The sequence below is a fragment of the Akebia trifoliata genome, chromosome 5 (assembly GCF_017979445.1).
Source record: "Akebia trifoliata isolate Shusen 1 chromosome 5, ASM1797944v1, whole genome shotgun sequence".
NCBI lineage: Eukaryota > Viridiplantae > Streptophyta > Magnoliopsida > Ranunculales > Lardizabalaceae > Akebia > Akebia trifoliata.
The window spans coordinates 35,025,752-35,046,450 of record NC_141379.1 but is presented as its reverse complement, the minus strand read 5'-3'; the positions used below and the strand labels follow the sequence as shown (position 1 = coordinate 35,046,450).

At 33.3% G+C, this 20,699-nt stretch overlaps 2 protein-coding genes across 2 annotated transcripts; one reads left to right on the top strand and one right to left on the bottom strand.

The window, feature by feature from the left end:
- Window positions 1-4,293: 4,293 nt before the first annotated feature.
- On the bottom strand, window positions 4,294-7,803 carry LOC147402570 (uncharacterized). Its single transcript, XM_086444269.1, has 2 exons — window positions 7,107-7,803; window positions 4,294-4,965 (listed from the first exon to the last, which is right to left on the bottom strand). The coding sequence occupies exons 1-2, from the start codon at window positions 7,485-7,487 to the stop codon at window positions 4,729-4,731; spliced, it is 618 nt and encodes a 205-aa protein (XP_086300395.1). The 5' UTR covers window positions 7,488-7,803; the 3' UTR covers window positions 4,294-4,728.
- A 4,377-nt stretch (window positions 7,804-12,180) lies between these two features.
- On the top strand, window positions 12,181-19,991 carry PAPS3 (poly(A) polymerase 3). The gene is made up of 10 exons (XM_086444268.1): window positions 12,181-12,588; window positions 12,663-12,740; window positions 14,365-14,472; window positions 14,600-14,662; window positions 15,372-15,533; window positions 16,547-16,660; window positions 17,691-17,753; window positions 17,852-18,157; window positions 18,456-18,620; window positions 19,228-19,991. The coding sequence occupies exons 1-10, from the start codon at window positions 12,556-12,558 to the stop codon at window positions 19,498-19,500; spliced, it is 1,365 nt and encodes a 454-aa protein (XP_086300394.1). The 5' UTR covers window positions 12,181-12,555; the 3' UTR covers window positions 19,501-19,991.
- Window positions 19,992-20,699: the final 708 nt, after the last annotated feature.

The following is a 20,699-nucleotide window of genomic DNA, read 5'->3' as shown; positions in this document are numbered from 1 at the left end:
GATAATTTTGAAGAGAAGAGGGATGGGTGAGACTAAAGGATCCCGATTCGATCTGTCATTTAAAATCTGGATCTGATCCAATATGACATGCGAGATCATTGTTAGTAATTGGGGTTGAAGAAAATTTCATGTTTAAACCATAAATCTGAAATTTTCAAGATCTTTTGCATCCCAATTTTTGCAAAAGATATCACAATTTAAGTGTCAAAATTTATCGAAAGAGCTAAAACAATGTATATAATTAAATTTATCAAACAATGTCAACAAATAAGCTCATGTAATCCGAAGGTTAAGACTACTTCCTTTCTACTTGAGTTGTTTGACTCCCATCAGACACAATTCATTTTTATTTTATTTTATTTTATTGAAACCTCAAATGCAAATTCTAAAAGAAAAATAGAGTGGTTTTGAAGAGAAGAGGGATGGGTGAGTCTAAGAATCCTTATTCGATCTGTCGTTTAAAATCTAGATCCGATCCAATATGACATGTGAGACCATAGTTAGTAATTGGGGTTTAAGAAAATTTCATGTTTAAACCATAAATCTGAAATTTTCAAGATCTTTTGCATCCCAATTTTTGCAAAAGATATCACAATTTAAGTGTTAAAATTTATCGAAAGAGCTAAAACAATGTATCTAATTAAATTTATCAAACAATGTCAACAAATAAGCTTATGTAATCCGAAGGTTAAGACTACTTCCTTTCTACTCGAGTTGTTTGACTCCCATCAGACGCAATTCATTTTTATTTTATTTTATTTTATTGAAACCTCAAATGCAAATTCTAAAAGAAAAATAGAGTGGTTTTGAAGAGAAGCGGGATGGGTGAGTCTAAGAATCCTTATTCGATCTGTCGTTTAAAATCTAGATCCGATCCAATATGACATGTGAGACCATAGTTAGTAATTGGGATTTAAGAAAATTCCATGTTTAAGCCATAAATTTGAGATTTTCAAGATCTTCTTGCATCCCAATTTTTGCAGAAGGTATCACAATTTACAAGTGTCATAATTTATTGAGGGAGCTAAAACAATGTGTCTAATTAAATCTATCGAACAAAGTAAACCAATAAGTGTTTGTAGTCCAACAGTTCAGAGAATTCTCTTCTTAGATCCAGGTTCATCTCCCGACATACGTAAATCTTCTTCTTTTTTTTTAAAAACTCAAATGCAGATTCTAACAGAAAAATATGGTGGTTTTGAAGTGTAGAGGGACAGGTGAATCTAAGAATCCTGATTCGATTTGTCATTTAAAATTCAGATTGGATCCAATGTGACATGAGAGACCATAGTTTAGTAATTCTTTGAATAATTCACGATTTATGTCCAAATTTTTTGAATGATATAAGAAACGATTAAAATTTCCATCCAATTCAATTCCTATTAAAAATTCTCGACTTTTTGAATCTCTTCATATTATTCACGTTTTATACTTTTTTCGAATTAAACAAATCAAAAATACTTTCTACAAAGAGGGTAAGAGTACAAATTATTAAAATTCTATCTCAATATCATATGATAATATTTTTATTATTCTCTCTTTACACTTAAAGATTTCCTCATTAGACAATTACTAATTTTTAATTGTTATTGAATTTCATGATTTTCAATCAATAATTAGTTTTTTCACTCTTTTTACATATATTCTCTCTCTAAGATTTCTTAGTAGTTCAATTTATTCCGATAATATGTGCTTTCAATTATAAAGATTTATGCTAATAGTATGATAAATCTTAAGAAAATAAAATGTTTGTCTTTTAAAATTTTATCTATATAGACTATTTCAGAATAAACATTAAAATGGAATATGTATAAAGGTATTCAAGTGTTATTGATTTTCACTGAGGTTCAAAGTGTTTGATATAAATGCATAAAAATATCATGTGTTTCTAATTTATGAGGATGAATTCAAAGATGAAGCGTACTGATGATGATTATGAAAAATAAGAAATAAAAACTATAAAATTTAAAAAGAGAGGGGGAGTTTTCTAAATATTTGGATATGAGTATTATGAAAATTTTAATCCGTATGCACACGAATTTGACAAATTTTTGAAAGTTTTTTAGAGCATTGAAATCAAATTATACCATTCTCAAATCGCATTTTTGCCATCCTTTGAATTTTTTACCGAATTTTTAAACGCCCTACTAAATGTATATTCCTAATCAAACTCGAATTAATCTCGTAATGATTTTTTACCATACACTGAATTGTTAATATATGCGTTAGACAAGGCAATAGGGCGGTCAATGGATCAGGTTGATACCAAATTGGTACCAAGTAAGAAATTTATTCGATGAAGACCTAATCTGAATTGTCATTTTTAATCCAAACCAGATCCAATAAGATATATTTTGTTTTAGATTGGATTTATCGAAAATTTGTAAACCATTTTTGATGGACTTAGAAATATCAGATTAGTCTGATTTTTGGTGAGGACGATCTCCTCATCATATGATCATCCTCACAAAAAATCAGTTCAATCTGAAACTTTTAAGCCACATAGGACAAATGTGTTGACTTCCTAACGTTAGTTGCCGAACACCACCCTATATATATATGAGAAATGCTAACGTTCAATACTTCATGGGGACGTTAACATTGTCCAACACTTTTTTTTTTTCAATAATACCTTTTATCTTTTGGTCTTTTAGTGAAAAAGACAAAGGTATATTGATCTTTCACAAAAAAAAATGATTGTTTACATAATAAATACTAAGGGTATGTTTGATTGCATGGAAAGTCACTTTCCATAGAATTTAAAATCCATGAAAAATTAGTTGTGGAAACTAAGTAGGGTTGGAAAATCAAATTCCATTGTTTGATTTCACTTGGATAAAATCATGGAAAAATATGAGAAAAAAAAAGAAGAGGAGAAGGAGGAAGAAGATGAGAGGAGGGGGAGAGGAAGAAGAAGATGACGAGGAAGAGGGAGGGGGGAGGATGTGGCAACGAAGGTGGCGGCGGCGACGACGACGGAGGTAAGTGAGGAAGATGGGGGGAGAACGTGGTGGTGGTGGTGGCGGAGGAGATGAGGGATGGAGAAGAAGGAGAAGAAGAAGAGAGAGAGAAGGTGGTCGGAGACGGAGCCGACGACGATGGTGACGACGACAACGAGGTTAGTGTAATGGTGGTGGTGGTGGTAGGAAAGAATTGATGATGGAAAATATGGGTGGATTTCATTTTCCCACCCATATGGGTGGGAAAGTGAAATCCATGATTTAATGGATTTTTTGAATGGGGTAGAAAATGAATTTCCATTTCCATATGCAATCAAACACTTGAAAAATGTCATTTTCCATGGAAATTGATTTTCCACCCTATTTTCCATGTGCAATCAAACATACCCTAAGAGCATTTAAGTATTTTGAATTAAATATATTTTTTTAATAAATATTTTGACAACCAATGCTAACATAATTAATGCATTTATTAATGACATTATAAATGCATTTATTGTGAAAAAGACAAATGTAAAAAACTAACATGTCATTGTCTTTTTCACTAAGAGACAAAACGAAAAATGTTATTATTGGAAAAAAAAAAGTGTTGGACAATGTTAACGTCCACGATGAAGTCTTGGACGTTAAAATTCCCTTATATATATAAGAGTATCTAAACAAAATATAATATATAATTAGATTTGAAAGATGGTTGATCCAAAATCAGTTTAATAAGACTTGATCCATGATCTAATCCATTGACAACTAGTAAAAAAAATAGGATTCGAGTCTCCCTTTCCAAAATACTACCAATGTATCACATAAAGGATAAATCTTAATTAACAGAAAGAGATCTATGTGATTTTTAAAAGGGTCCTACCGGAGTGACTGCAAGATTGTACCGATGGTTTTAAAACTCGTTTTGACGTCTCATCCAAACAAGACTAAATTGTCTCAAACATATTAGACGAGTTTTCTGGTATGTTTGAGATGTCTTATTCGACAATGAGAAAAATGAACGTGGGTTTTAAATCATGTCCGATACATTGACTTGTCCATCTGTCTAGTTGTTGGACGATACCTAGACGACTCAGGTGATACGTCTTGGTCTCGGACGAGTTTTGAAACCATGATTGTACCTCATAGATACAAGTGAATAAGCATCCATGATTCCTATACACTTTCACATCAAGATGTGAGGTACAATCTTCAAGTCACTTCAGCATTATTCTTTTAAAAATATTTAATATTAATCAATTTTTTTTATCAAAAGATGAGAGATTTCTTTACTTCCCTGTTTCCTTTTGAACTGCTATCATGGGAAAGAATAACAATAACAAGGTCAAGCAAATAAGAAAGCCAAATTCTCACATATCATCATCCAACAATAAGAACAAAAGCAAAGTACCCAATAACCTAAAATAAAAATTAAAAGTCAGTGCTTAAAAAGGTTACAACCACATACTGAAAGGAGGGAATATTAAGCTCCTTAGCTTCACATCAACACCACCAAAAGTTCATACCTTACACAGCCTAAACCCTCTTGTTTCCAAAGTTTTTCATCAAACACCCATATATACCCAATTCATTCCCAAATGAAACTTCCTGAAAACAGGAAGAAAAGGAAAAAAGAAAAAAGAAAAAAGAAAAACAGAGAATCCATAAACATTATCTTTCTTTCTGTAAAAGACAATGTGGGGGAGATGGAGGGAGAAGGGAAGGGGTTAAAATAGAGCACTTGACCTAACTGTCAATTTAGTCAGTCTTCAATTTGAAGGGCCTCGCCCTATCGCTTGGATGGTCTGTTGTCGTCCTCGCCACCATCATCATCAGAGTCATCTTTACTTGACCTCTTCCTCTTTGCTGAAACCTCACCCTTTCCGGTATTTTCGTCATCCTCATCACCTTCCTCTTCATCGAAATCCTCCTCCTCACCATTCTCATCTGGTTCAAAATCACTAGCTTCTTCTTCATCTTCTGCACGACCTACAGGTTGGACGAGGTACTCCGTTCCCATATCCTCCTATATAATTATTTGTAGATAAAAATATCATGTCAGGTATAGAGTGAGGCATGGAGAATAAATGGTGTAGAGTCAAATAAAATATTGGAATAGGTTGTTCTACATACACCAGGGCCATCATGAGCATACAAGGAAATTTTATCAGAGACGAGATGGTGTGCTAGAAAACAATGTTACCTAGCAAATTATAGTAACAACAAAATCAGAAAACGTAAATTAAGAAATCTATGGTGCCATGGGTAGACCATATGGATAGATTACCAATACACTGGAATATACACACACACACGTGTACAGGCGTGGGGTGAAGGGCTCCAATGTGGCATATTAAAATGCTTAGATAAATCCAGGGGCGGGGGAGAAAACCAATAATTCAATGAATTGGAGCATCTAATGGTCAATTAACCCAAGCAAAACCAATAAACAGTGTCCCTCTGCCACCATCATGGACCAGTTCACCATCGAGATTATTACAGTCCACCATATCCAAATAAGAAGTTGGAATAACTAAACATGAAAAACAACAAAATCCACAGACCTGCCACAGAAAACTTCTTATAAGAGTTTTGGAAGTCTATGATATGCATGGATTTGGTTCAAAAGTTTGGGAATCAAAATTATAATCAGTAATGTTTGTAAATTATCATGATTTACTCGTGAAAATAGGAAATATACAGTTCATTAAGATATAAATATAAAAAAAGAAAAAATAATTCAAATATATTTCTCCCACAATAGTTGAGAAACTGAAATTACCATCTTTCTTAGGTTGTTATTAAAATGCTCACATGAAAATATAGAGGAGTGAAATGATTTTGCCGAAAAAAGGATGAACTACAATAAAAAAATTGAAAGGGTACAACCCTATGCAGATGAAACAGAGCTAGTGTACCAAAAGTAACATTTGAAAGAACGCTTACCAAATTGCTTGGGTTATAAGAGTTTTCTCTTTGATCACTTTTCTATTAGGAAGAAAAATGTATACATAAAAAATGTGGTTTTTATTTAGCAGTATCTGGCTAGTATACAGAAACTACAGAAGGGTATTAAAAGCAAATCCGACGAGAAGAGTACAAAGAGAAAAAATAAAATAAAATAAAGCAATTAGGATTAAACCAATTTAGGTTGAGGTGAATGTAAACAAACACATATGTATTTACATGCCTGGGAAGAATACCAAAAATCATTAAGAAGTCCAAAATGTGTTACGAGAATAACAAAGTCTCTCTGATGTTCCATTAAACATAATTCCATCTAATTGTGATCACTGATCAGGCACTGAGTTAAATTTTGGTCAAATGATGAAGAAAAGAAAAGTGTTTGTTGAAACTGGACCAGCCATGGTCTAATGTAAGCCATTACTGTGACTAACGCACATGTAAAAGAACACATCGAAACTCTTGCGACGAACAGATGGTAAGGATCTTAACTCAAATATTCAAAAGGCCAGCAAATTCTACAATCACATTGATAAAAGGCCCCAAAATAATAAACAAACACAAGAACACCTTAATTCTGAAATCACACTATCATAGAAAAGTTAAAATGGAAATAAAGGCAAAAAAAATGATTAAAATTTTAAAAAGGACATAAGAACACCATGGTACTGAAATAATTGTCTAAAAAAGCAATATTCATGTTGACCTAACAAAACTTGCAGGGTGGATTCGAAAATCAGCATAGTATAAAGGGAAGTAAAAAAGAAAGAGAAGATGAGTTTCTAAGAAACCTTCACAATCAAGTCAAATTATTCATTCAAATAGAAAAAAACTATCAAACACATTAGATTCCAAGAAACACAAGAATCTACCATTGTTTTCTTTTACCAACAATTTCAGAATAAATCAATGGAGGTTATGGGGGTGAGATGGGGGTAAAACTACCTAAGAAATAACCCCAAAAAAATGCTAGAGTTTTTCCAGCTTTCAACGTCACCAGTTCATTCAGATTAACCAAAACCCTAAAACAGAAGTTTTTTTTTTTTTTGTTGAGGCAAAACACATCAGATCCATGAAAATATGCAGAAAAAAGCTTAATGGGGAGAACAAGAGAGCAAAAAAAAAAAACAGATTTTTAGATCAGAACTGGAGAAGGAAACCTATTTGTACAAATAAATTATTATTAAAATTTGAGAAAATTACCTCGTCTTCCTCCTCGACCTCATCATCGTCGTCGTCGTCGTCGTCATCATCATCGCTCCCCTCATCATCTTCATCATCGTTGTCTTCATCGTCCTCATCATCATCATCTACAGATTGAACATGAGGAGGACGAACAGACTGCAAGCCTTCCACAGCATCATCTTCATCATCGTTGTCGCCTTCTTCTTCTTCATCATCGTCATCATCGTCATCATCATCATCGTCACCATCATCATCATCATCCACATCTTCTACGCCATCTTCCTTCTTTCCATCCATCTCATTGTCCTCTTCTTCTACATCATCATCCGCATGGGTTTTGCCATTCAAAACCCTAGTTTTAGTCTCCTCAATTTCTCTCTCTTCATCCATGATCTTCATTTTTCACAGAAATTTCAGTATAATCGGAAAAAAAATATTTGAAATTCAGACAAACAGCTCTAGAGAGAGAGAGAGAGAGAGAGAGAGAGTTCCACCAGTAGCTCTGCAACCACAATCTTAGCCGTCAAACACCATACGTCGTAGATCAATGATGTGGCAATTGATCGGACGGTCTGGAGCTACTCTACCGAGTGCACACGTGTTGTTATGTTTCTAGGGTTTTGCGGTGATATATATCTGTCTCACGTGTAGAAATTTCTAGGGCTGACGCCATTTAGAAATCTCGAAAACCCTAAAATTCTACTTGACAACAAATTGGCACATTCCCTCACTCAAAAATCAGGTTTTATAAGAGAGCTACTATTGGCACCCGACTTTTACTTATTACATTCCAATTAAAAATAAACAAAATAAGTAAATGATTGAGAATAAGTAAAAGCTGTGGTGCCGATAGAAACTCTCAATTATTATTATTATTATTTTTAGGTTTAAGGTTTTATATGAGCCTAATATAATTATAAACAAATAATTACAAAGTTGAGATAATAATTTGAGCCAAACCTTTGTAATGTTTGAATGGTGTGTTTTAATCTTCAGGTGGGGTGTGATAAAATAATTTAAGAAATTGGTGTGTAATAAGTAAAAGTTGGGATGCCAATAGAAACTAATCAAAATATCCAACTTATCATTTGGTTCAGATTATGGACTTGAATTTTAATAATCATAAATGAAAAATATGAAAAATCAAAAATAATTTTTGGATTATTTCTCCTATTTCTCATACACACTATGATTTTATACTCGATGCCTTACTTGAAAGATGTAAATCATTTACCATTGCAACATGTCAATTTAAATTGACATTCCAATAATAATTAGACGTGGGGTCGTATGGACAAAATACCATCACATGTCAATGTAGTGCCCAAAAACACCATCAAATGCCATATGTACGTAAAACATAAAATTAATGAAATACCAAATAATAGTAAAAATAGGGATAATGACTACAAAGACCTATTTATTGAAAATATGTACTAAAAGTCTATTCTAAAAAAATATGGATACTTTAGTAGTCTTTTTTTTTTTTTTTTTAATAATAGTTCTAAAAATAATTTTTGAAGTGAAAATACCGTAATTACCCTTTCAAAAATTTTTATGTTTAAAAAATGTATTTATTTGAGAATGTTTGAAGTACTTTTATGTTTTAAAATTAATGACAAGCCCCTTGACTATGGTCATCTCTTATAGAACGATAAAAAAAAAATCTTATTTTTTCTTTCCAAGACTAATAGGGGCAATGACCACAAAGACCTATTTTTTGAAAATATGTACTAAAAGTCTCTTCTAAAAAGATATAGACTCTTTAGTACCTAATTTATCAAGCATTAGTCTAAAAATGATTTTAAAAACGAAAATACCATAATTACCCTTTCAAAGATTTTTGAAATTTAAAGAAACATGTTTATTTGAGAATATTTGAGTTACTCCTACGTTTTATAATTAATGTCCCTTAACTATAGTAATCTCTTATAGATCAATTAAAAAAACTTATTTCTCTTTCCAAAACTAGTCATCTTTAAATTACATAAATGATGATGACTACAACAATGGCAATGATGGAGATGAGTATAATCATCATCAAACTTATTTGATCTATTATATTAGATTTATTAAAATATATAAATAATTACAAAACTCGACTTGAATATTCATCGAATTGAGTCAACTAAAACATTAGCAAGTCGACACAAATGAGTCAAATAATATTATATTGAATTTATGAATAATTTTTATTAGATGAAATATTTATTTTTTATTTTTCACATAAATATTACTAACTAAATAAATTGATCAAGTTTTTATTTGACTCGCTATATTTTTAGATCAAACACTTTGAAAAGTTGTTTAAAGGGCATTTTAGGTATTTTTCTTTAAAAAATCTTCAAAAAATCCTTAATAAACTAATATTTTATTTAATGAGACTTAAATCGTCCATATTTTTTATTAGAGGACTATTTGGTACATATTCTCAATAAAAGAGTCCTTCGAAGTCATTCTCCCTAATCTTTAACTCACATAGATGATGATGACTACAACAAAGATGATGATGGGGATGAGTATGGTCATTATCATCATCAAACTGATTTGAACTACGTATGTTATATGTATATTAAAATATATAAATAATTTTTCAATAATTAAACCATAATTTTAAAACTCGACTTGAATGTTCATTGAATTGATTCAGCTCAAAAATTTGCAAGTTGACTTAAATAAGTCACATAAGATTATATTGAATTTATGAATAGCTTTTAATAAATTAAACTACATATATATATTTTACAAAAATATTAATAAACCAAATAAATTGGTAAGTTGTTCATTTGACTCAATATATTTTTATATGCTTTTATAAAGTTATTAAAAGGGCGTTTTAGATATTTTCTCAAAAAAATCTTCAAAAGATCCTTAATAGATTAATTTTAGTAATCCACTCCTGGAGGTAGCACGACACGGGGGTGAGGGATTTAGTCCTACATCGCCCAGAAGTGCGGTACTTGAAGTATACATAAGGGGCAAATTGACCCAATATAGTACCGAGGCCTTTTGGGGGGTAAAAGCACAAGAACAAAACCCTAGGCCCAGTGGGCTGTTAACTCAGGGACAATATTGGTATTGTTGTGAGTCGGGCTGTGACAAATGGTGTCAGAGTCTGATGTCTACGTGGTGGGAAGATCATTTCGTGCACAGCGGTTGCCTTGTTGGGGGGGAGTGAATGTAGTAACTCATTCCTGGAGGTAGCATAACACGGGGGGTGAGGGATTTAGTCCCGCATCACCCATGAGTGCGAGTATTCATAAGGAACAAACCGACCCTATATAGTATCGAGGCCTTTAGGAGGTAAAAGCCTAAGAACAAACCATTGGGCCCAATGGGCTATTAACTCAAATACAATATTAGTAGTGTCATAGGGTTGGGGTGTGACATTAATATTTTATTAAATGGGATTTAAATAGCCTGTATTCTTTATTAGGGGACTATTTAATATATATTCTCAATAAAGAGCCCTTCATAGTCACTGCCCCAAACAAATATTTGTTTCACCGTTAGATTTAAATTTTACATCTAAAAATTCAGTGGACATTCATTTTTAAAAATTGAAAACAAAGATTTTTTCATTATTGAATTTAAATGTTAAACCCGAAAATTTAGTGGCCAGCATTTTCAAACTCAAGATTTGACCTTTTTGATTTTTTTTTTTAACCCAATCTAATCCATAAAATCAAGAGAGCCGAGGTGTCAGTTGTACCAACATGGCAAATAACATGGCTCAATTGTTGACGTCGGTCCAAGCTCTACATGGTCCCTCGGCCCATGCAACCTATTTCCTAATAATGAAACAAAAATTTAATATGAAATTTAAAAAATCATTATAATTTTTTGGATAAGTAAGACATATCCTTTGATTATGGAAGTTTATTAATAATAATAGAAAATCTTGGGCTCATTTTTCACAAAAGTTCATCGTTTTCAATTTGTAGGATAAATATTTACAATCTAATCCTTAACCTCAACAGGTGTAATTTTTTCATATGATAGATTTTCATAAATTGTATTAGTCAAATAAGATTTCAATATTAGATTATAAAATCAATGTGGCCAAATGAGATTCAGGATCTTTGATATTAATGTTTATAATCTAATATTGATAATTATAATTATCAGGTTATAGTCATACTCTTGTTTGTGCTCTTTTGTAGATTTACAAGGCTGTCAACTCCAAGATTAAATCATAGAATAATGATTTTCTCATGCCCCCATCCCATATAGAATTGTAGATCATTTATGTTGGGATACACATAATTATAATTTTTTTTTTCTTGTGCAACCCTAAGATAAATGATCTACGATTATGTGATGGGGGCGTGTGTTAGATGGGGCGTCGGATTTTGATGACTCTAAATCATATAAGGACTTATTTGTACTGTGCAAATCAACTTACAAAAAAAAAAAAAAAAAAAAATTACCATGGTGGTGGGTTGTTGTGGTAGTCTTCCCCGAGATTAGTCGTGGTGCGCGCAAGCTGGCCCGGACATTCAGTTAATAAAAAAAAAAAAAAAAAACTTACAAAAAAATTAGATCATTATATTGATTTGATTAGTTTTTGGTTTACTTAAAGTTGTTTTTTTTCTTTCATTTGTTGGTATAATAAGCATGGTTTTCAAATTTGGTTTCGCGTCTCGTCTCATCCATGCCACATATCGAGTCGTCTCGGATGAGTTTTTTGATACGTTTGAGATATCTTGTTCAAAAGTGAGAAAAATGGATGTGGGGTTTTAATTCTCATTCAAAAAATTGACTTGTCCATCCATTTCATCCATGCCTGATATCGAGACAACTCAGGCGATACGTCTTCTGGGACGAGTTTTGAAATCATGATGATAAGAGAGTTTTAATATCAAGGAATCAGTGGACGCAAACACAGTTGAGTGAATACAAGCAGTAAAACTCACGCTCATGACGTGTCAATATCTGCGAGCTTCGTATAATTTTCTTATACGAAGTCTCATATTGGAGAGTGATGCTTTTGTATGGTATAATTCTAACGTCCTACAACGTTTGACATTTGGTGTCCAACAAATGGTCGAGATGTGAAATATTCTCTAGAGATTTCAAAAGCACGAATCCACTTACTCATAAAATCTTCGCTTACGCGGTCATCTCTCTCGATCGGTTTTTCGCGAGTAGTTCAAAGTTCAAACTCAAAACTGCAAAATTCAGAAAAGCTTTCTGTCTCTTCTGTCGCTTTTTCTATCGGTTAATATATATCTAATTAGATTTCATCGGTTGTTATGCGGAAATCGAATCGGTTTTCTTTTACGTTTTTTTCCCTAAATTCCCTAACTTTCAACTGTAGTTTTACTTCAATTTGTCGATCCATAAACTTTGATTCTTAGGGTTTATTGCAGGAGTTGTTGGTGTTTTAAACCCTAGTTTTAGTTCCTACATTCCTCTGTTTTTTTATCCTGTCGGGCTTACTTCGAATCCTGTTCTCGTGATCAGTATGGATGAGGAAAGGACGCAGTCTCTGCTTCAGGTAGTTAAATTTAGACTCCACTCTTTTGTGCCTTTGAAAAAAAAAAAAAATCTTTTTTCTATTGGGTTTTGTAGTTTATGGAGAATGAAGGACTCGTGGTGTCCCCTGAGGAGGAGATGAAGAGAAAAGATGCAATTGAGAATCTAAAACAGGTTAATCGGCCTTTATATATATATATATTTGTTTTCATTGCTGGAGTTTATATTGTTTGATGTAAAATATAGTGGGTTTAAAATAAAATGTTGAAATGGAAACAGAAATTACACAGTTTTGTAATTTTAAGTGTTTTCTTGAAATTAAGTAGTGATTAATGGACCTCTTCAACTTATATATATCTGTTTGGGAGCATGATTTCTCAATTATGATTCAAATTATACTGTGTTGAGTTAGTATTCTTCGATTTGTAAGGTTAGTTACCCGGTAGGAAATCTTATCATGCAAATTACGCAGGATTTCTCAGAATGATGTAAATCCCTACTGGGATGTTCTAGACCTTTGAGACAGCTTAAGAGTTAATAAGAGATTTCTTTGTTCAATCTGTGATCAATGCAATTGCAGTAGTATTTCTTACTAAGAAAATGGGGCATATCTTGTTTTCATCAAGTTTTGAGTTACCCTTGTAGAAAATATGAATTTTATTGAGATTCTTGGATGAATATTACAAAAGCCCCAATAGGGTATTTATAAGCATTACATCAACCAAGATATATGAAAACTACCTAATATAACTATTCTAGAATATCCTAATTGATATATTCTAAATATCAATATCTATTTTAGAATATCCTTCATCACAACCTTCCATTTGTGTGAGATACACTAACAATGATACAATGTATCTCATGCATTTTAATACAGTTCATCTTATTCTCTAAAATCCTCCCGCAATTGCATGGTCCTTTGAAAAAGGAATATGCAATTGGTTTTGTTGAATAATTGCTTGATTTCAATAATGGATATGTTCATTGATCGTCGAAGTGCCAATCGTACTTGCTGGTGGTTACCGTCTGTCTATGAAGTCCATCACTGTCGCATCCTGCTCTTTTTGAGTCTGTCGGAGCCGGTGACTTATTAGATCAGATCTGTCATGATCTCTCCCAGAAGCATAAAAAAGTAGGATTGTGCCATTTAAATGAAAGAACTCTCTTGGAAAGATTTTAGATGGAAAAAAAAAATCGAGATCGTGTAGCATGAATGTGTGAAATTGGGAGATTTGTAGAGATATAAAAGAAATTGTGATTTTTATTGGAAAAACAAAAAAAAAACTAAAATAATAGCAAAGAAGAAAATAAGATATCTAGGTTCTAAACATAAAGAAAGATGGTATTTTTATTGAAAAAAAAAAAAATACTAATAAGGTAAATAAAATGATTAAGGTTCGGCGATGGCGCCATCGTCGAAGAACGGCGCACCAAGATCGATGTGCTCAATGGAACTTAAGCTCTGATACCATGTAGAAAATATGAAGTTTATTGAGATTCTTGGATGAATATTACAAAAGCCCCAATAGTGTATTTATAGGCATTACATCAACCAAGATATATGAAAACTACCTAATATAAATATTCTAGAATATCCTAATTGATATATTCTAAATATCAATATATATTCTAGAATATCCTTCATCACAACCTTCCATTTGTGTGAGATACACTAACAATGATACAATGTATCTCATGTATTTTAATACAGTGCATCTTATTCTCTAACAACCCTTTGAGTTCAGCCATTTTTACGTTGAATATGTTTTGCTACATGTTTTGGATCATCTTGTAGGTAGTAATGGCATGGATAAAGAAGGTAGCTTGGCAACGTCAGCTTCCAAAGAATCAGATTAGAGACAGTTCAGCAACAATATTAACATATGGTTCCTATGGTCTGGGAGTGAGTATTTATAAACATTCTTTTCTTTTATTTTTATCAATGCTTCTTTCCTAACTTGCTAATTTATAGTGCTGTTTCATCGTTCATTATTTCTAAAATTGGTCAAACTAATAGTTCTTACATCCAGGCTCATGCATCGGAGTCAGATATTGATGCTTTATGTATTGGCCCTTTCTTTGCCACCATGGCCGTAAGTACTATTGTTTTTTTTTACATACTTGATTGCTTCATTTGTTGAACTGGAATAAATTTTGGGGCTGGTTTTCTGGAGTTACACTCCAAAACTCTACTCAGGAGTTGCAGGATTTTATTTACACGTGGAAGCTAGGGTAGTGGACTCATAGGGGTCCATGGTTTGCCACCTCTACATCTCCCCAAATGGAAGGTTTCAGCCAACACCTTCTCACCGTGGCAAAAGACTCATCCTTTTTTCCTTCACTTTTTTGAATATAAACGGGGCTGGCTGAAGCATAAGGCCACTTAGGCAGTCCCTTGTGCCCCAGGGATTGTAGAAGGCCCTCAATTTTTATTTTTATTTTTTATATTTATAATTGTTACTTTGATTTAAATAAAAAGATAATTTTAGTACACTTCCTTAGGTGTTGGAATTGGAGGGATTTCCTTAACTTTTATCGAGCCGGCCTTGAATATAAACTTCAAAAATTTCAACGTTGCAAATTGTAGGGGAGAAGGACAACATGGTAGGAGGCAGACATGACATGAACAAGGGGACTAACCACATGGACGGTCTTGAGGATAGTCCATCCAAAGAAACCCTTTTATCAAATTGGTCATGTCAACCTTTCACGTGGCAAAGAAACCCTGCCCTACAATGCTCCAGAAAATCCTTTTAACATAAATAAATACCCTTTGAGTTTTTAATTTCATAAATCATACAGGAGGACTTTTTTATTGTTCTGCGCAACATGCTTCAAAGTAGACCAGAAATATCAGAGATTCATTGTATTAAAGATGCGAAGGTTCCTCTAATACGGTTTAAATTCAATGGGATTGCTATTGATCTTGCATACGCCCAACTTAAATTGGAATCTGTTCCTGATGTAAGTTTCTAAGCTCTATAATTTATTTTGGTTTTTATTTTTCGTAGAAAGTTATATGCATCTCTTTGATGCTTCTTGATATTGTATTATTGCCTGATCTGTGCCCTGGTATCTGGATTTCGTTGATTGTCGCAAGAAGTCAAAACACCATAAATACATAAAACACGACCAGGTTAAACAGTGTCCTTCATTGTCAGCCAACTGGTAATGGTCGCATTGCTTGTTTGGCATGTGTGTCAAATTCCAACATCGATGGGGTACTAATTCAACAAACCTTAATAAAAGGTGGACTTGATAGTGTAATTTTAGTAATGTAGAAAGGTCAGCATCATGTATGTAAATAAAGACAAGTATGGAGTGTATGATGAGATATCTTTGATGTGTATCTTATACCTATAAACAACAAACTGGACGTATGTGATCTTATTTCCTACATAGTAAATTTGAATTGCAGAATGTAGAACGGATCATCTATGGAGGATGCGAATAAATATCTTTCAAAGAACAAAAGGGAAAATGGAGAGAAATCTGAAGAGTCGCACCATAATTCTTGGAGATCTAAGATGTTCTAGATAGCATCATATACGAAACATGGCTCTCCATCAACAACCAGCACCCTTCCATGTGGAACTGCCTTTCATTTTGAATTATTTCTTGCAAGGTTATACAAAAGGAGGGATGTTTGTTATATTCACACAAGTTAACAAATGATGGTGTAATATCCCTTTTGAAGAATAATGCTCTACTTGTTTGAGAACAAAGTAAACCTTATAAGTCTGCGCTGTTTTTAATTATCCATATTGCAGACAAGAAGAATATATGATTTCTGATGCAGCCTTTTTTGCCTTTGTAATACCTCCATGTGTGCTATTGAAGATGGATAAGATAAATGTTGCTTCATCACATTATGTTCTGCTATGTGTACTTAAATTTTTAGTAGCATAGCCACATTGGTATTCCAGGTTATTCCTTATAATTTTAAATTATTGATTTGCTAAGTCTTGATACTGCAGAATGTAGACATTTTCAATCCGTTCTTCTTAAGGAACATTAATGAAACCAGTTGGAAAAGCTTGTCTGGTGTACGTGCTAATATGCGCATTCTTCAGCTTGTCCCAAATATGGAGGTACACACATGATTTTATTAGCACATTTTTATTTTCTCTTTTACTATTTCAAAAGGGAATTGATTTATAGAATACATCTGATATCATTGAAGGCTTGCAGTACGATTCTAGGAAATTAACATGTGAAGTGGTGCCACCATAAGTTGAAATAATATTTTTCTGCACTAATTTGTACTCTTAAATGATCATGTCCAGGGTCGTGCCTATATAGTTGGCACATGGAATAAGAGGTCAATAGGCATCTTTTAGAAGTAGGTCAATAGGCATCTTTTAGGAGTAGCTGATACCTTCATTTGTTACCAGATTTTGACTGTGAGCTGAAATTTTTTGATGGTTATGACCGCAATTTTTGAAGTCCAAGTTGCAAGTAAGGATTAAGGTTTTAAATTTCTGTCATGTATAAGTTTCAATCAGTTTGGGAACCAAACTATATTGTATACAAACCTGAAAAATAGTATCGTGGAACATAGAAATCTAATCTGTTTTGTTTATATGACCATTTTTAGGTGGGACCGACCACCTTACATCTTGTTTCTTCGGAGGATGCAAAACCTCCAAAGAGGCATTAAAAAATTATTTAAATGATCCTAACTGTGCTATTGAGTCTTCAAAAAGTTAACAAACGACTGCTTTAAATTTGTAACAATAGAACAACATTTTCTATACCTTTGTTTTAGACACCTACTTCTTACTCATGGTCAGACACGTGGAGACTTTTATATAGGGTAATATTTATTTTAAAGTATTCTATTTTGTTGTACACTCATGTTAACCAAATTATTATTAAAAAAAATTCCTATAGTTTAAGGAAATGGAATGAACTGCTTGATGCACCAGTGTGTGCCGAAATTCTTGGTTGCTTTTGATTGGCATTGTTGTTGCTTAGAGAACTTTGTGGGTCTGTTTGTGATATTAATCCTCTCTAGAGATCTTGAAAATGCTCCATTATTTTCTGTATTTTTCCATCTTACCTACGTGTGTAGTTTCTAGTTTTTGTAAATCTTATGTATGTTCCATTGATCCCTTGCAGATTTTCCAGACAGTGCTGCGATGCCTTAAATTATGGGCAAGAAGGCGAGGAGTTTATTGCAATGTAAGGAAAGATTTGCTTGTTCACATCATTCTTGCTTTTTCCCAAATGCACTCCATGATGTTGTGATTAAATCCTCGTGATTCTATAATTCTTTGCAGTTAGTTGGATTTTTTGGAGGGATCCACATTGTGATTCTCACAGCATATGTTTGTCAAAGACATCCTAATGCTAGCGTTAGTGCTCTTATCTTGAGTTTCTTTGAGTCATTTGCTTTATGGCCATGGCCCACACCAGTGATGCTGGAGGATGGATTGCCGCTAGTAAGTGGAGACATTCCTGAAACATGTTCCTTGATGCCTATCCGGCTACCATGTAGTCCATACGAATTTTGCCACTCAAATATCACAAGGAGCACATTTCACAGGATCAGGGCAGAGTTCCTCCATGGACATGCTATGACCAGGGTATGTTTCTTTTGTTCGAGATGCTATTTCTGCTTAACTGCTAGTTTCTATCCCAAAGTTAACACATTGCAGGATTTACAAGGTGCTATGTTCCTTATTGTTTTTGCTAAGTAAAGATATTTATTAATAGCAAAAAAGGAAAGGGGAGATCAAGATGACCACTTTATTATTATTATTTTTTTAATGGTGCTCCAAGCTCAATCTTATTTAAGTAATGATTTTAATTCAATGAGAAACCATATAAAGGAACTTGTTTTTTTTGATAAGTTATTCAAAGGAACTTGTTACTTAATTGCAGGATATCCAGAAGCCAGATTTTGCGTGGAAACGTTTATTTGAGCCTTTCCCATACACAAAGAAACACAAACGTTTCGTCAGGATTTTCCTTGCAGCTTCAAATCAGGATGAGCTAGGAAATTGGGTGGGTTGGGTGAAGTCACGCTTTCCCAGTCTTCTTCTCAAGGTATGCAACTCATTCTTTTCCTTTTTAATTTTTATTTTTAACTTCTACTGTCTCGAAATAAGTATTGGGGATTATGCTTTGTGGCGGTCTTGAGGGAAATTGTCTAGCATTCCACCTATAGGGATGGGACAGGAGCCGTGGAATGAAGCAGTCCTCCCATTCTGTTTTATATGTGCGGCCATATTGATGACTGTTATCCACAATTCTATGGTCTTACCTTTTCTTGGACGTAAAGTGATCTCTGATCAAAGGATCCTTGCTGATTGGTCTATTATATTCTCTTTGATGGCCAAATAAACATGAAAGGTTATAAAAGTAACAAAGATTTCAATCTTGTTGCTTAGACCGTCTTGGTGTTGTGGTATTACAGGGAGGACTTTTTGCCATTTTGCTTCGTAGACATGGTGCACCTATGTGGCACTTACTGATTTGAATGTTTAGTCTCGGGGTCCTCACAAGCCACCATAAAATAATACAAAAAGTTAAAAACAAAAACAAAAACAAAGTTTTAATATTTTGTCTCAAATCAGTATCCATGGGTGCATACTATTCCTTTTCAAGTTTTCATCTTGTTGAGACCTAAAGCTACACTTTGACATTGTTGCAGTTAGAAGAGGTACAAGGACTTTGCAATCCCAATCCGACAGAATATGTTGATATGGACATAGCAGAGCCAAATGTCGTGTTCTACTGGGGCTTGCAACCCGGCCGCAGTAGTTTCACAGATATAGAATCTGTTGAGGAGTGCTTCATGACACACATCAATAATGGCTATCAAGGCCCTTTTGGGAGACTTGAACTTTCCATTGTGGACCTTACACACATGTCTAAGATTGCTCTGTTGGATTCCGGACTCAAGAAGGGGTTAAAAGTCTACTGACAGGATGTTTGATTACAGCAAGTCAAAGAAGCCCATTAGTTGGGTGTGGAACAACAAATAAAGACATTTGAGTACCCAAATGGTGGTGATCTTTGATCTTCTATAGTTGGATTTTGATTCTTTGAGCTTCATCTCGTATTTCAGATTCTGTTTTTCTTGACTGAACAGTTTTCAGTCAATTTGTTTTGGGAATCAAATACACCTGTAGGTTGAATGTTGCAATTTGGGAGATTGGTAGAATTCATATGTATGACGCGTTGGAGAGAAGTTATGCATCGTCTTCAACTCATCATGATTTTGCCTTGATGTTGGTGCTGACAACATAAACTCTTTCTCGACATTCAACTCTTACCTGAAGAAAAGTTGTACCTTAATGTTTTTGAAATTATGGGACATACAAGGGTTGTAAATTTCGTTATAAGCTTGTTTTTTTATGTTTTCAACACTCAGAATGATTTATATTTGTTCATTTGATGACTTTATTTTGCCAATGTGGAACTTTGATTTCATATTGGGACTGGTAACTTGGGGTTGGGTTTTCAAAAACTGAGTTCATAAAGAGTGATGCATTGCTTTGGAATTTAGCACTCTTTAATCATGAGTCCAAGTGAATTGAAACCTAATAAATGGTAGCCATCCGGTAAATGTATAATAATATCATTTGTGATTGGGTTAGCTCTCCAGGTCACATCTTTGAATATCTAGATTATATGCCCTATTCCATTTCATAAAGTGGTTATATTTAACTGTTGTATACGTGTAAGGTGATTGGTATGTGCGGCCTGCAAAAAAAAAAAAAAGTATAATAATATCACCTATTTTATTTTAGTTCAATATATCATTGGTAATGGATGTTGATTGATTTGGTATATAAATCCTTAAACGATTCATATTCATCTATTCAATTTCTTTAAGAGAATTGATCAAATGCATTCATATATTTAGTTATTACGGTAATTTACTATTTTTTTTCCTTGCTCTATTAGATTCTTTCACATATATATATATATATATATTATATATATATATATATATATAGGATCCCGTTCAGCAACAAACATTTTGGCAAAACATTTTTCAAAACATGGGTTAGAGGTTTTGGAATGGGCTGATTTTTGGTGAGGATGATCTCTACGGTGAGGAGATCATCCTCACCAAAAATCAGCCCATTCCAAAATTTCTAGCCCCAGTTTACAAGT

What these genes read in the sequence shown, in the direction of transcription:
- LOC147402570 (XM_086444269.1), bottom strand. Translation starts at nt 7,487, where the DNA reads ATGAAGATCATGGATGAAGAGAGAGAAATTGAGGAGACTAAAACTAGG. An exon ending in AGGTCGAGGAGGAAGACGAG is followed by an intron (nt 4,966 to 7,106) that starts GTAATTTTCTCA and finishes ATAATTATATAG; the next exon opens with GAGGATATGGGAACGGAGTA.
- PAPS3 (XM_086444268.1), top strand. Translation starts at nt 12,556, where the DNA reads ATGGATGAGGAAAGGACGCAGTCTCTGCTTCAG. An exon ending in GGACGCAGTCTCTGCTTCAG is followed by an intron (nt 12,589 to 12,662) that starts GTAGTTAAATTT and finishes TGGGTTTTGTAG; the next exon opens with TTTATGGAGAATGAAGGACT. An exon ending in CAATTGAGAATCTAAAACAG is followed by an intron (nt 12,741 to 14,364) that starts GTTAATCGGCCT and finishes ATCATCTTGTAG; the next exon opens with GTAGTAATGGCATGGATAAA.